The following is a 17447-nucleotide window of genomic DNA, read 5'->3' on the forward strand; positions in this document are numbered from 1 at the left end:
TCGGCTCAGTATTAACATATCTAGTGACGAACTTGTGTTAGTCTCGTTTTAGCATATGTCACGTAATTAGTCAGTTATATCCCACGCCTTCGGTTTTAACAGAAGAAAAAAAAGAGAGTTCGGTCTTTAATAGAAATTTCAACAATCTAACGACTATAAATTGAATTCTTTTATTATTTGTAAATATAGTTTTAAAAATGCAGCGTAAACCCGTTTAACTAAGTGTTAAACGTTGTTACTGCAGAATACCAACGTGGTTGTGGGTAATTGAACGTCAATGGTTTTTGTAAATTCGACCTGAATGCTTACATATTTTCGACAGATTATAAATGGATACTTTGACGACGGAATATCGACAAGTTTTTTTTATCAATTATCAACGAACTGCCCATGGCGTGACATAATAGTTCTTTGGCTTTAAATGCTCTCCTAACCTGCTTACCTTGTACATGCTATAGTAAACATTCGACGATTTGATAATTAACCCTTATTGATCTTCTATCTTAATAAACTGAATTTTGTACAAGGTAGTTAAACTATCGGTTGTTCTGATACAAAATTTGAAAAGCGGGTTGACACTAGCAATGTTTTCAAACCCGGCCCGGACGTTGACCCGGACGCCTTACCGGGTCAAAGGTCGGACCGACCTGGGAGGGCGGACCGGTGTTTGACCCGGATGACGTTATAAATAATATAAATATATATAAGACTAGTAACAGAGCCCGAGTGTTACGGCGGGAACGAAAACAAAGGTTGTGGTTCGGTACGTGATTGCCATGGCTGGTTTTATATGGCATTTTTGTTCATATGGATATAAAATAGTTATGCAGCTACAATGTATTTATCATTGTTTAAAGCTATTTGAATCCTTTGGATAAACAAAGCATTTCCCGAACCTTGGTACTAATTTCAGGTCAGGTTTTTTTTTTTTTTTGAAGAATGGAGGCAAAGGTGGAAACGTTTTAGTTTTTTTTACATTTTTTTTTTATTTAAATTTTGAGTTATGATTTTTTTATTAATTTTTTTGAATTTTTTTTTAAATTCAAAAAAATTAATAAAAAAATCATAATTCAAAATGTAAATCAAAAATGAAAAATGTAAAAAAACTAAAACGTTTCCGTCGTTGCCCTTGTTCTTCAAAAAAAAAAACCCGACCTGAAACTCGTTTTGACCCATTTCGACCCGGACCCGTTCTGACCCGAACCTTTTGACCCTAACCCGTTCCGACCGAACCAAAACAACCCTTTTTTTAGTTGACCAATTCCGACCATAACCCGTTTCGACCCAACCCAACCCATTTGCCACCCCTATGTCACTTATTAGGGTTAATAAAACAATCCTTTATTTTTCATAACAATCCTTATAAAATATGTGGGATTTTAAAATCCTATGAAATGTGGGATTTGATGGGATTTAGTTTCCATTCTCATTCTTTCATTTAACGAAACAAACATATCAATTCATGGGATTTAAAATCCCATTCCTTAGAATTTCTTTCAAATTCTTATGATCTAAAGGTTGTCTTAGGCCAATTTTTAAATAGTGTGGGTAGACTCAATAGTCAATACTTATAAATTAAAGTTTTCATAAACGGAGTGGTTTTTTTTTTGGGGGGGGGGGGGGGTGGGTTGGTTGGGGTTCAAAGTACATGTTAATAATTAATGCGATATAAGAAGAATGTTGTTATAGTAAACCAATATAAAAGTATATTTAGTTACGATCATGATCACTAATGGATGGAAGAAATTTAGGAACACAAATTCAATCAATGACAAGGAAACCACAACGTATTATTTAAGAAATATTCCAAATGAGAAATGGATGTGTTTGTTTGATATTAAGGTGGTGGGGTGTGTGTGTGTGGTGGGTGGGGGGGGGGGGGGTGTTTTTGAAGAACCTATGACATAAATTCTTTTAAAAAATCAATGAAGGGACAAAAGATTTGATGCTGGTGGAGTAGAATAAGAGAACCAACGTCGTCTCGTCCGTTGTGGGGTTTGCCCCTCAACAATCGTGTGCCACCTGAATTTACCATTGTAAGCAGCATTCTGCAAAGCCGAAATTTGTGGCTGTAGACCGAGATGTAGACGCCACATCAGCTCACCTCTCTCACAACAATAAATATATATAGTTATAATAATTTTTAATGGGTTTGTGAAGGTTTTATGCTCGGGAAAAAGTGAAGGTTTTTTTATAAACGTTTAGAATGTAATGTGACGGTTTGTAAAGATACAGCATTACTAGTATTCTAAGTAAAAGTGAGACAGGGTATCTTTAGTATAACCCTTGGGTCATCATATATGTCATCTCACCTACGAATAAATATCTTGAATTCTTGAAATAGTATTTCGAAGTCATAAATAAATGTGCATCTCCTAAGTCCTAACTAATTCCCCGTGTGATGAGAATAGAATATTCAACTATGACCAATATACACTTGGGAAGTTTCTAACGTTCTTCTTTCTACTAATTTCCAGTCAAGGCATCCCTTGTTTTCTTCAACTATATAAAAAAAGCCAAATTCCATTTTAACTATTCATTTCTCAAAAATCATCATGCACAAGTTTATATCTTCCATCAAACTTAGTATGCTTTCTTCTTCATTCTTCAAAAATGGATACCGTTATGGTGATCGGATGAGACGGCTTTTCACCTCCATAGTTTCTCAAGTTTTCTTCTACGTACTCCTTATCTTCCTCTTCTACTCTGGTATAGGTCAGTATATATATATTCAGGGAAAAGTTAACGTACAAATGAAATTAAAGTGCTAATTGTGAGAATCAAGTAGAGTGATTATATATACAAGTATAGTAATTATATAATTACATCATAGAGTAATTATGTAATTACTCTATGATGTAATTATATAATCACTCTGCTTGATTCTCACAATTAACACTTTAATTTCATTCGTATTTGATCAAAGTCCTATATATTCATAATAATATAATACAAATACACACACATGGTCACATGTACACACACATTAGCACATGGTCACATACAAACATGTGGGCATACATTCAAATATACTATATCGTTATGGTTTTACCCTTTTAAAGAACTGTGTGTGTATGTAGTCGGGGCTGCTATTGGAGCTTTGATAGGCTTCAAGCTGAACAAAATTAATTTCTTACAAATACTTAAGCGTGCAGCATTAGGGATAGTTGTGTCACATAAACTCTTCAGGGTTACCTTCGATCATTTTCGGCATTCTGACCATGCTAATTCGTACGGTTACTTCCTTCGTTTGGTAATTATTTAAATCATGCATGAAATTTGTCTTTATTTATATTACTTTTTAAACATTTTTTAACTTCACTTAACAAAAAGATGATGATCATGATGGCATACATTGTTGCAGGTTGATATTATATCAAATGATTTGAAACCCAAACCTCTACGTGACCAGGATAATATCTTCCTAACTACCAAGGTAAATAATCTATTATAATCTAACTATACTATTAAAAAATGAGTTATCATCCACATGTCATTCAACTAGGACCTTCACATAGGATGTCAAGTGTACAAGTTTCTAATTTCACAAATTTCACTTCATTATCTATTTTGGTTGTAGCTTACCAACTCAACTAAGATAATTTGATGGTAACACTATTTTTTTCTTAATAAGTATAGATTTTCAACCTTCATTTTGATTTTCTTTTAAAATACAAATACAAATTATTCTTACTAATCTATGAATTTTAAGAAATATTCAATTACCCATTCATTAATATTCATTACTTAACTCATATAAATCGTATATTTGGTGTTTTCTATTTTTTTACCTTGTATGCTACATGAGATATTAACCTAGTGACCAATATAGTTAGATCAACATTTAAGGCATACATTCTATAATTGACCATTAACCTTTGAGTTAACTTTAAACTTATATATAGGGCTGTCACTTTTACCCGAAACCCGACCCGAAAAACCCATACCCGAACTCGAACTAACCCGACCCGAAGAACCCGAACCCGATAAAAGACTAACCCGAACCCGAACCGAAGTAATTTGGGTTGGTTCTCGGGTTTGATTTATAAGTTTCGGGTCAACCCAAAAAACCCGAATAAACTTCTAGTTTTAAAATTAAATATATTTTTATGTATAATAAGCTAAATCTTAGCCACTAAAGTTATCATAATCTAGCTCTAATTGACTGTTGTCATTCTAACTATTATGGATCGATTGTTTATTATTAATTTATGTTTTCTGTTTATTACTAATAGCAACCGAAATCGAACAACCAAATCACGCCCGATTGAATATGATTAAGGCTTGAGTTAGTTTTACTCTTCTTTTGAATTGTTTTATCATGCTATGTTGGTTTGTTATTTAATTATTTTGTTATAAGCAAAGAATAATATGTTGTTTTAATTTTAGCATTGTCGTTCTTAATTTTTATTTTTTCTTTTTTTGTGTTTTTTTTATTTTGTTTTGTTTGTTTTCTAGGATACTCGAAACCCGATTAACCCAACCCGAAAAACCCGTAAGAGATTTGGGTTGGGTTTCGGGTCAAGATTTAAAACTTTGAAACCCGAAAAACCCGAAACCTGAAAAACGAACCCTAAGAATATCCCTACTTATATATGCAAGGTGTGCTGATTGCCTTTAGTTTTGAATTCCTTAACTAGGTTAAAAACCGTGTATTTCATGGGTTAATAAAGGAAATATAAATCAAATGGTTAGTAATTTATGAAATTTAGTAATTATAAAGCAATAATTTGAGATACTATATGGTTGAAAAGGGTCAATGAGATGGAAACCGATTCTCCTTTTTAACCCAATTAATTTGGCTCAAAAGTGTGTAAATTGTAAATTTATATATTACAAATAGGTGAAAGGTAAAATAAAAGAAATATGGGAAAAAGCAAGTTGGATTGAACACTTAGCACTGGGAAAAGAAACTGGGAAAAGCTCATTAAGCTTCCAAAGATCTAAAATTTGCGTTGCTTTTATTAAATAAAATAATAAATAAATAAACTTTAAAATGGTATTACCGGGCTAGGGTAATCAATTGGGCACGTGTCTAAAACACGCTAATACATGTTAATCGAAAATGTGTGGTGTGTGCTTTTTTTATTCTTTTAAATAATTGAAATTAGTAGGTTTGGTTAAATCATTTCTCCTTACTGATACATGAAACTTAAAATTGATTTATAATCATGACATATAAAATAGTTAAACTTAAGCGGGCCGTATTCATGTTTGATACTTGTATTAAGCGCGTCGTTACTTACTTGCAGGTTGCATGTTGCGAAAAGCTCATTAATCTTGCAACGATTAAAATATCAAAACAGAACATCTTTGACCCCTGTGGAAACAAAACATGTTGCTCCGTGTGCCTTCAGGTTCAGTACATAGATTATATGATATGAATGCAACGTCTTTTTAGTGATATATTATTTGGCTAAACGCATTTTATTGGATTCAAACAGGACTTTGAGGTTGGGAATTTAGCTGGCATATTTCCCAAGTGTGCGCACAAGTTTCATCCAGAATGCATATCCCGGTGGCTTCTTACCAACAACTCATGCCCACTATGTAGAACAACCGTATACCAGTACACAGAAACATTAATTCATTTTATAAATTTGTATCATGGCCTAGAGAAAATTGAATGCACAGAAACATTAGTACGTTCATTCTATAAATTTATTTCTTTTTGAAGATGCACTTAAATATGGACCCATTATTATTTTGTTACGCGCCCACCTTTTTTTGGCGTTCAAATTTCTCACAATCAAACATTAGAATTTTGGACAGATCCGGTTGGAGAACATCATAAAATACGATATCAATCTATCATGATTAAAAGATATGATAGTTTTAAAAACACATAGTAAAATTACGATGTCATTAGAACTTTCAAAAACGAAACTAATTTTCATCTTTGAACTTTTTATTCAACTATTCATTTCCAACAATTTTATTCTTTTTCTTTTAGTTTTAACTATCCATCCTTTGATTCTTTTTGTTTGCTTCTTCTAACCTTAAATTGAATATATAAGCCCAAGTTAATATATTAATTGAGAATGAGAGATAAAAAAAAAACAAAAACAATTACAAGAAAATTTTTATTTGAGTTGGAGTAGTTATTTGTTTAAATTGTGGCACTAAGTATTACTCATAATCATAAATGAACATATAACAATTGTACCTGAAACTCGTTTCGAACATGACACAATTTACGTGGGGTCCAATAAGACATGATAAATATATGGACAAGGTCGAGTTGAGGAGTTCACCAATCAACTTGAAACTCATCAGCCCGTCAATTTGACCATGACTGGAACTCCTTACTTTACGGTTCAAAAAGGAAAAGAAATTACTTGGTAAAAAACATCTTATGTTCCTTAACAGCATAAGCAAGAGGTATTTCAAAATATGAAAGATGATATAAAGTACAATAATGTTTTTACTTTATTTTGGAGCAGACATTGGTCATAGGTTGTCCTGGCGGATTCCATCAACTTGTTTCAAAGTGGAGATGGAGGGTGTAGCATGTTCCTAACATTGTTTATCTGTCTAATCAAATGAGATGTTTGTGTTTTTTTTAGGAATGAATAGTATGATTCAAGAACCCATCATATCCTACTGGAATTTTAAAAAATAAAGTGTTGTCGTATTATAAGATTTTCAAAACTAAATTAGATTGAATTGATGCTTGTATAAATAGGAGCCAAGTGGTTTAGAATATCCGAAAGCAACTCCAAGCAATTCAATCGTTTCAATATTAATGGTTATTTGGTAAACTTGTGTTGAGTCATAAAAGGTAGATTTTGAATCAATCGGCATGTTTTTTAAAACTTAATAAATAAGAGGCTCATTAAAATGTGTGTTTTAAGTGAACCAAATACGTTCCACCTCTGTTCGATTCAGAGGTAGTTTTCAATTAAAGAGGCTACCAAATAGTCTCTTAGTCTCTGTAAAATCTATAATAAGCATTATTACGACATACTTAATTGAGTTGAAGCGTTGAAGTGAATATATGTATATAGTGTAGGACTTAAAATCATCGGGTATTTATGTATTTTGACTTGGTGAGTTATTTCACATCAAACTAAATTAAAGTATAGACTACGAAAAACGAATAAAGACACGCATGCAATACTTTAAGTTCAATACATAAGGCGTTTATATAACTGTCATCTATTTTTGTCACTTCCACTATATATAGCTAAAAAGTATTACATACAAGTGATTATCGATCTTACACTACTTTACCTAAAACTAGTGTTATAATAAACATGTTTTCTTGAATTTCTCCTGAGACTATTTCTATTAGCAAACTTTAAATCTTTTGAATGATTATTTAACTTAAAAAAGCAGTTAGACGTCAAACTATATATATCATAGATTTTTCTTAAAAAGGTATGATTTTAATTAAAATAGCATATTTATCTTAAATATATATAAACGAAACCTTTAAAAGCTCTCTGATTGCTCCTTGTCTCCTTTCAAGCCACCATATTGCTTAATTTGTAAATTGAGGCTTTTAATATATTTGACCCGAATTCACGGGTATGGGTCTCACCAAACCCAGATAGTCCTTAAACAAATTATAAGTACATCTCATTAAATTAAAAATTAATTTTACCAAAAATTTGATATGCAAATCCTATAAAATAAGATATTACTAAAAATTAATATCCGATTATTAAAAAAAGATATTACTTATAAGGGTTAGGTTCAAATAAGAAGTTTGATTTTCCTAAGAAGGTTAGAAAGGAGGGTATTTTAGTCTAACACTTTAATATCAAAACCCACCTACTTTAATCTCAAAACCCACTTACATTAAACCCAATTACATCTTCACTCATCTCCTACAACCACAACCACAACCACTCCACCGCCCACCGCCACCACAACCGTCACCCACCCCCACCGCCACCGCCTCGTCGGAAAAGTCAGAAAAAACACAATGGAAAACACTATGAAAAACACAATGTAAAAAACATAATGAAAAAAAACACTATAAAAAAAAACACAATGATAAAAACACAATTGTATGACACAATATAAAAAACACAATGGAAAATACACAATGAAAAGAAAACATAATGAAAAATACTATTGTATAACACAATTTTGTAAAACACAATTTGGTAAAACACAATTTGTAAAAAACCCACTAATTGTTTTTAACTTTTATATTACAATATGGTACTTATATAAAAGATAAAAAGACACTCGTTATTACGGTGAATTTGTTTTCCAATAAAAACATCATAAAAAAGTTATGGACATTTTAAAATGATGGGGGAATTTGGCATGTGCCTTGCATGTAGAGAGAGAAAGTAAACAAATGTGTTATTCCTTTTATATTATTCCCCTTATGTTCACACTTGATTTCCCCCTAAAGTAATCTCAACCCTCCATGTTCAAAGTCAAAGGCCAAGATTACTTCTTATATTTCCTACAAAAACTATACTTCCTATTATACATAATCCTTACTTATAATTAAGAAAACAACTTTATAGTAAATAAAATAAGCGGGTCATGTGTTTCACAAAACCCATATATCTTTTAAACGGGTTATAACATCTAATTTATTTGTGAAACATTTCATCGTCAAACATAAGTATATTATTAAATTTCTTTCAATAAATAAAATTAAAATCCTAAAAAATATATTTACAATATTATAAACGAAAGATATAAAACAACCTCATAATACGAGGATAAAAGCTAGTAATTTATAAATTAAATGTCATTTGTTTAATTTATCTATCCCAAAAAAAAAAGAAAAAAACTTTTCAAATATCAGATTAAAAATAAAAACTATTTTGAAGCCCCACCAATCACTATCCATTCATCCTTACAGCTATCTACATTGCACCAATTTCAAACCTCCTTTTTTTCCTTCTTACACGACACACGTTTTCATTTAAATTCCATTATAGCATCCATAAGACGGGGTTCATACATGCATCGCCAACTAAGACCATTTCCAATGGTTGGTTTTTGTTGGTTCAAACCAACCCCAATCATTAGAGTGGTTGGTTCAAACCAAAATCAAAGTTTTGAGGTTTGAAAAATCAAACCATCAAAAACCACCTATTGTGCGTCCCACACATCTTTCACCACAAAACACACACACACACACACATATATATATATACACCCATATTTATATTTATAAAATATATTAAAATATTATACATATTTTTATATTTATTTCAAAAATGATGTATTTTTTGTTTGTTTATTTTTTATGTAACAGCTAGTTTAATGGTTAAATTATTTAACGGCTAGTTTTTTAAAAACGCCAACGATTTTATTATCTGTTTTACAACGCTTAATTCGAATAAAAAAAACATGACAAGAAGTACTAGTAAAAAACACGTTACAAAAAGTCTTAGAAAAAGATTACAAGAAGTCCTAGACATTACAAAGAATCTTAGGAAAAAAAACGTTACAAGAAGTCCTAGCAAAAAAAAAAACCCGTTACAAGAAGTCCTACTTATCCAACCCGTGTTTCGCCATTAATTTAAATAAAATTTATAAAATTAAATATTTAATAGTATTGCGAAATTCTTATTTACAATAAATGTTAAAGTAAGTGATGATGTGGAAATGGAAAGATGGTTTGAGAATGTATATTGTTGGAGTAAAAATATGGTTTTTTAAAAAAGCTGATGTGGCAGTGATGTGACTGGTTTAAACCAAAAACTGTTGGAGATGGTCTAAACAACTGATGGTCCGGACGAACAAGTCTACAAGACACTTCATTGTGGGGTCACACTCACTCATCAACTATATAATCTCGTCTTTTAAATAAAAAATAATTTTAATTTTATAACCGGTAGATTGTAAATGTAGATGAAAGTTGCATGTGATTTAATGGTGTGTTCAGTAAAAATAACATGGATGTGATACATCTAGCATAACACATTAAACAAATTTGTATATACTCATATATCATCCTAACAAGGTCTTTCAATTGTAACTAGTAAAACAAAGTTTAAAGCCATTCACCCAGCAAACCCAACTTACTTTCATTAGCTACAAAAAAAGATTGTCGAATTTGAAGCCTAAGGCCATGGGTTATACTCTAACGTCAACATAAATTACGATAAATTACGATGATATAACACTTTAAAGATAGATTAAACCACCTTCCACTTATGTTATATGCTTATATGTTAAAAAAGGGTCATGGATTATGTTTTTTTACGGGTTAAAAGGCAAGAATAATATATTAAATTAACAATTGTTAGGGATGAGATGGAACTAAAAGAATTAAATCATTTTCTTTGAGTGAGATTAAAAAAATAAGTGATGTGATGCTTAGACCATCACCAATACAAGATTAAAAATCCTTGCCATTTGTGTTTGCCATATCATTTATCAATTCATTTTATTTCATTTCTCTTTCTTCATTTAATACTACACTACTCACAAACACCATTCTCTCTGTATAAATGCATGCACTTCATCAAGGATTTTTCTTTCTCTCTCTATCTTCTGGCTCTCACCTCCACGTCATCTTCTTTTCTTGAAAAACCCTCACAAACATTTGCCACATCACCCATTGGAGATGGTCTTATGTAAAGTTACGAGGAGCTATGTAGTTAACTCGGTCGATATATCGGTGATATATCACGGATATATCGGTTCTCGGACCCATGGTAAGATATCGGTGCAAAATATCGGTCATAATATCGGTGCCGATATTATCGGTGATAATGGCCAATATATTGCCTATATTTGCTCAATAATATCAGTTGTATCACCGATTTTTTCGGTTTAGGCCATTTTTATGTTTTGACTTACATGATTCGCTTGTATAGCTACGATTTGCACTATAAGATGGTGCATCGAGATAAGATATCTACTTCATGGATATTTCTGACGTCAATTCCGACGTCGGCGCTGTCCATTCTGCCGAACAACAATGAAGGGGTGGTAAATGTTGAAGAAGGAAGTGACGGCTGTGAATGGGTGTTCATTTGTTTTTTAGGTTTAATCAAGTTATTTTTCACATTTAGCCCCTCTTTCTTTCACTAGTTTACATAAACGGTGTAAAATCAATTTATGTATTATAATAATTAACCACTCTATCTTTACTATTTTATACTTTAGTCTTCAAACTTACTAAATTATACATAAAAGTTATAAAATTAACATTATATTGCATATACAATATATATAAATATAAATTTATACATGATGTTGAATAACCGATATCTCATCGTGAAAAACGATATATCCTGTATCGGTCAAGGACCGATATCCGATATTTTTCCGCATTAACTGCTTAGACGAGGAGTTAGAATATACCCATAGCCTAAACCACAATTAAGAATATTTACTTGGATATTCTTTTAACAGCATGTAGTTACTTAATTGTGCCGCTTAGATATTTTATGCAGTTAATGCGACCTTTTGCTCAACCATTCACAGCTATGCTACCCATCGCTTTTACAGTTTTACCCTCATTCAAAAACTCACCCTTCCAGCGGCGCGTTAACCTCACGTGTACTGCCTCTGTTTCTGATTCTCTACTATTATTATTATTATTATTAGAGTTAATTGCCCGTTTGCCCCCTGTGGTTTGTCAAACTAGCACGTTTGCCCCCAGTGGTTCCGAAATAGCACCATTGCCCCCTGAGGTTGTTTTTTTAGTACCCCGGGTGCCCCCAAACATGAACGTCCGTTAGTTTTCACCGTTTGGTGTCAGAAAGTTAGGGTATTTTCGTCTTTTAGAATTACTATGATAATCCATCAATCACTCTCTTTCTCATTTTAATCCCCTCTGCAGTACTCCACCACCACCATCTCCCGGTCTTCCACCATCTTCACCCACAAACCTTTGAATCATGATCAATAAACCAAACCAGAAACCCACATCACCACAGCAGCCGGCTAAAGCCCCATCACCTCAGTTGCCAACAACTGCCATCACGTGATTCCGACACAAATGCTCGCTACCATGATCGATTGAACCACCTGAGTTTCATTATCGTGTTAAAGAGAGACGCTTTAAGTGGTGGGGTGCAAAATCGGGAATAGATTTGCAATTTTATAACCATTTAACTACCACCGTCACGATTTGGACTTGAATGTTGATTTTGATTTTGATTTCGGGTATTGGATTTGACGAAAATTGTGTTGGGGAACCAGAATTGATGGTTGGGGGTAGCGAGATCGGCGGGCGGCTCCGATGGTGGTGGCCGGAGTTGGCGGTTGTCGTTTACCCCAATCTTTGGTTCTGATTAATTGAAGTTATGGCACGAAATTAGAGTTTGAAAACAAGTGGGTCTTGTTTGTTTGGCGGTTACGAGTTGGTCTGGAACATTAATTTGGAACATTAATTTGGTGCTGCTGGGGATGGTGGTGAAAGTGCTGGTCATGCTGCTGCTGGGTATGTAGTAGTATAAGAGCATTCCTCCATCTTTATGCAGTTAAAAGACGAAAATACCCTAACTTTCTGACACCAAACGGTGAAAACTAACGGACGTTCATGTTTGGGGGCACCCGGGGTACTAAAAAAACAACCTCAGGGGGCAATGGTGCTATTTCGGAACCACTGGGGGCAAACGTGCTAGTTTGACAAACCACAGGGGGCAAACGGGCAATTAACTCTTATTATTATTATTATTCACAATATACACCATTTAAACCAATATTCAATACCAGAAAATAAAATTAATAGCACTCCACCAAATAATCACTGGCTGATTTGTACAATGTCTCGATCGAAATTCGACTTTTTGGCATGGGTCTGTTTTAGGAGGAGCAAAGAAACCGATGCCAAACATAAACACATATTATGTTTGTTCATTTACATTTGTGAACCTTCTTTTATTTATATGTTTTTTTTTTGTTTACGTTCGTTTGTTTATGCCTGTTTGTTTAATTGAATATAGCATTTATGTTTGTTTAACCCACCTAACTACTTAAGCTGATAATTTTTAAAAATAATTAAACATGTACTACACTTCAATAAGGTGTTTGAGATTGGTGAGAGAAAAAAGTTAATAAATTATACTTTTTTACTTATTAATTTAATAAAAAGTTATAAAGAGGTAAAATAAGAAATCCCAAACACCCCCTTAGTTTATAAAAGTTTGCACATGATTGTATTTGTTTGTTTACATTCATGAACTATTCGTTTGGAATGTTAACAAACAAACACAAACGAATATGGACATGTTCATGTTCACGTGTACGTTCATTTTCTTAACAAATGAACATGAACAAGAAAAATGTTCACGTTCATATTCAGCTAACGTTAACTGATCACGAACACAAACATTCCATGATCATATTCGTTCGGTTCGTTTACAGGCCTACGATCAATACTCAAACCAAAATCCAACACCAATAATAAAATCAATACCAATAATAATCAATTAAATAACAAATAATAATAATAACAATCACCAATCTCTACTTTATCAACACGGGTTTGTTTCAGGATCAAAGAAACCATCATCAAGCTTATTCCGACAAACCGGGCACACCGGGTTCTTCGCCACGTATCAGCACATTTCAGATGAAACCCATGGTTACAACCCGAGCCAATTGTTCGGGTTCCACGTCATCCAAGCACACGGCACACTCAGCCCCCAACACCAAATCCTTGCCGGCGGCCACCGGAAGTTTGTCAAGCTCGGCGGAAGATAACCCAGTTACGGCGGCGGGTTTCGCGGGAGAATCGGGTTGGTGGTGGCGGCTGGCGGCGTAGCAGAGGAGACAAATGTAGGCGATGAAGACGACGGTCATGCCGGCGCAGGGAAGGAAGAGGGCGAGGATGACGGAGAGGATCATGGGGGCTGATGGTGGTGTTGATGGTTGGGGTGAATGTGAATGTGAATGAAACAGGAGTCGGCGATGAAGGGTTTTAAAGGTGGCTGGGTGGTGTGGGGCCCATGGAGTAAATATAGGAAAGTACATTAATTAGTTGGTATACATCTGGGGAAGAGTCTAAAGAATGATTGGTTGTTTTCCTGATTTATAGAATTTATTTCATTTTATATTAATATTCAAAAAATATTATTATTATTATTATTGGAATGACACTTTTCTTTCTTTTGTTTAGGACGTCGTATTTTCTAATTTGGAAAATCTTGTTACCAAATTTTGGTCAGACTATTTGGCTTTACCGTGCCAATACTGTCCGAGAAACCATATTTTCGGCTACCACTAGATATTTTCAAAGTGTTTTTGAATTTTGTAATTAAACTAGAAAATTTGGTTTGTGATTCACTATGGTTGGGTAAGGTTAAAATGAAAACTCATTTGAGTTGTGAAAACCCGCGAAAACCCTATGTAACATCAGTTTTTTTTTGTTACATGTAATATATGTTGTAACATTTAATACAAACATCGAAACATCAAAAAAAAATGTTTTGCTATTTTTTAACATTTTTTTACTAATTTTTATATATGTTTTCAAGAGCGAGAAAAAGTTATATTTATATTTACATTTTCTATTCACTTTAATTGTGGACCACAAGATTTAAACATTAATTAAAAACATGTGGTTGAGAATGGATTTCTAGAGTTTTCACAACTTAAATGGGTTTTCATTTTATACTTAGCCCACTATGGTTTACGTTAAAGCTAGCTTTCAAAGTAGGTATGAAAGTTGGTGGAAGTGCGATTCAAGTGTTCAACGCGAGTGTTACGGAGGGGGTGCGATGGAAATTTGGTCGGTATCGGTCGGTTTATTACGGTGTGTGAAAAACGAAAAGGAAAAGAACATTTGAAAATTTATTATTGAAAGACAGCCGGTTAAATTTTACTTAAATAATGCAGAGGGTGTAAAACTTTTCAATATTAATTTACTCGCCATGGCAAGCATAAAAGAAAACCAAAAAATATAGTTTTAGTCTAAGTAAAAGATATCGAAACGTGTTAGTTCTTTTGTTTTAATTATGTAACGCCCATGCTCACGCTACCAAACCCACCCGTTATGGGGGTAACAAACAAAAAATAAAACCCAAAAAATATAACATGTTTGATCAATTGGTTAGTTAAATATGTGAGTTAATTAGAAGGAAAAATAAAAATAAAATTTTCCCATATAACCCAATGAGGCTAAATCTTCACCCCAACTTCTAAATTTTTATTACAAGAACTAGAATATGAGTATGTTACGTGTTAATAAGTTTTAGATTTTCTTTGAAGCTCATTAATTTTAAACAAATATATTTTGTTTATTTGCTTTCCAGAAGCAACAATTTATTAGCATATAAACAACGATACTACAAGCAAACTCCAGCTGTAGTCCTATAGAATAGAAAACTTGTTTTTTTTAACCGAAATTATAGATCACTAATATGAAATTGACCATTACTTTTTATCATAATTTAAATAAATATCATAAGAACTTATGTGCAACAACTAAGAATTCAAACAAATAACAAATCCAAGCAATAAAGACTAAGAATTAGTTATGGACTATACTAGCATATAAATTAAACTGTAAAACAGCTATACGTGCGTAAGTTATTAGTACAGAAAGTTACAATAAAACACAGGTTGTAACTACTATGAAGGCGTTTAATAGATCTTTCAAGTACATTGTTAAAATGAAGACACTATTTATATGTATATATCTTTTTCTAAATGACACGCTATTGTCTTGTTTATTATTTAAAAGTAATAAAAGATATAAGAAATAAAGAATCAACGGCGAAGCTAAGACAAAAACGGCAAGGGTGGGGGGGTATAAAAATTTTCATAAACAAGGAACCGGACTAAAAAATTCGTAAACGGACGACCAGACTCAATACGTATAAAAGTTTTCTAGTAAAAACACGTAATCTTACACTACTGAGAAAAAAAAGGATGAGGGTGGTGCCACCAATATTTAATATTACAAAAAACGGTGAATATGCATATTGTACGAGTAGATGGCTTAGATTTTTTTTGATTATTTAATAATATTTTTATAACCAGACTGATTGTTAAATTGGTCATCTTATCAGTTCACCTGTCGAATTGAACGAATTAAATTAAAAACCGGATTAAGTATATAAAGAATTTAACATAAAATATAACAATACTTTTATTTTGGACCTACAATATTAATAAAGTAAAGGTATGAAAAGTGTAATTTAAATTAGAAATAGATATTTAAACAATAGTTTTGGAAAGAAAAAAAATAAAGTTTGAAATTCGAACAGACCATCCAGAGGCCAACCGGTTCAAATGAAAGCAATTAAAATGCACACACTAGACCAATTACGTATTTATGATCCAACCGGTTGGCCCGCTTATTAAAATATTGTTATCTATGCATATATAAGAGAACGGTTACATGTTACAATAATGCATACGTAGTGAACAAGGTACTAAAAGTTGAGAACAAGTTGATAACTATATGGAGACTAAAACCGATTGATCTTACATAGGCTAAAGTAGTTTCCTTGGTTTTAAATGTAAAACACTTGTTAACCTTCGTCTTTTGTAATCACTCCGAGGGTATAAGAAAAACTAGTGATAGACATCGAATATTTTTAATGATAACAAATTTCATACATTCATATGCTTTATCAATAGGGATTGCCGGATTGTGATATAGGTTCTCATTCTACGAGGTCATTTAACTTAAGATATTATAAATAACATGAAAGGCCTATTACCTACGTGGTCACTTGACCCGATATCACTAGGTTTTATTCCATATGAAGATTCAGTTATAGAAACAAACACTATGTAATTAACATAACTATAGTGGTACATATTTATAGCTAATAACTTTTAATTAAAAACGTTAAAAGATGTTTTGGCGAGTGCCTTATTTAGTGGAATCGTTCGGAGTTTAGAAGCGAAGTTTGATCTATCTCCTCGCCAAAAAGCGGTGTTTGAATGCCTTCGAGCTCCTCGGGCTCAGGATTTTCTAACGGTCATCCCTATTGAAGGATTAGGTCAACACATGTCGGGGTTGGAGTACCGGGTTATCTTTAAGTACCGGTTAATGATCCCTATGTTTTTGATTGATGAGCCTTGCCCAGTTTGCCGCAAAGTCTGTTTGGATTCCTTTGGAGACCATGCGGTGCATTGCAAAGAATTACCCGATTTTAAATATAGGTATGATTTGGTTATGGATGTTCTGTGCGATGTTCTTAAACGGGCAGGAATTTCTGCAAAAAAGGAGGCCCCAGTTAACTTTCTTACAAATCCGCTCGAAGGGAGGCCCACGTTACGACCAGCTGATATTCTTGTGTTTGGGTGGGCAGGGGGGAACACGCTTGTGTGGACCTTACAGGAGTGTCTCCTCTTGTCGGGCTCAGGGACCGTAGATTTGTTGTGGGTCAAACTGCGTTGAAGGCCGAATCGGGCAAAGTTGCCAAACACAAGAAAGCCTGTTTAGAAAATCAACACGTGTTTCTCCCTTTTGCTTTTGATACATTTGGGTTTCTGGCCTCGGAGGCCGTGAATTTTCTAAACAGGGTTCAGCTTGTCGTTCATGGTACTTTGTC

General features: G+C 33.1%; 1 protein-coding gene and 1 pseudogene across 1 annotated transcript; one reads left to right on the top strand and one right to left on the bottom strand.

Annotated features, from left to right (window-relative positions):
- The first annotated feature begins 2555 nt into the window (after positions 1–2555).
- On the top strand, positions 2556–5687 carry LOC143529956 (NEP1-interacting protein 2-like). The gene is made up of 6 exons (XM_077025625.1): positions 2556–2715; positions 3081–3253; positions 3365–3436; positions 5253–5357; positions 5445–5569; positions 5678–5687. The coding sequence occupies exons 1-6, from the start codon at positions 2556–2558 to the stop codon at positions 5685–5687; spliced, it is 645 nt and encodes a 214-aa protein (XP_076881740.1).
- Positions 5688–13412: 7725 nt separating this feature from the next.
- Positions 13413–13911, bottom strand: LOC143529957 (E3 ubiquitin-protein ligase ATL23-like; annotated as a pseudogene).
- Between the last annotated feature and the right edge of the window lie 3536 nt (positions 13912–17447).

Source organism: Bidens hawaiensis, unplaced genomic scaffold (assembly GCF_021521415.1).
Source record: "Bidens hawaiensis isolate Kalapana, Puna unplaced genomic scaffold, B.hawaiensis_p1.1 tig00008796_1, whole genome shotgun sequence".
NCBI lineage: Eukaryota > Viridiplantae > Streptophyta > Magnoliopsida > Asterales > Asteraceae > Bidens > Bidens hawaiensis.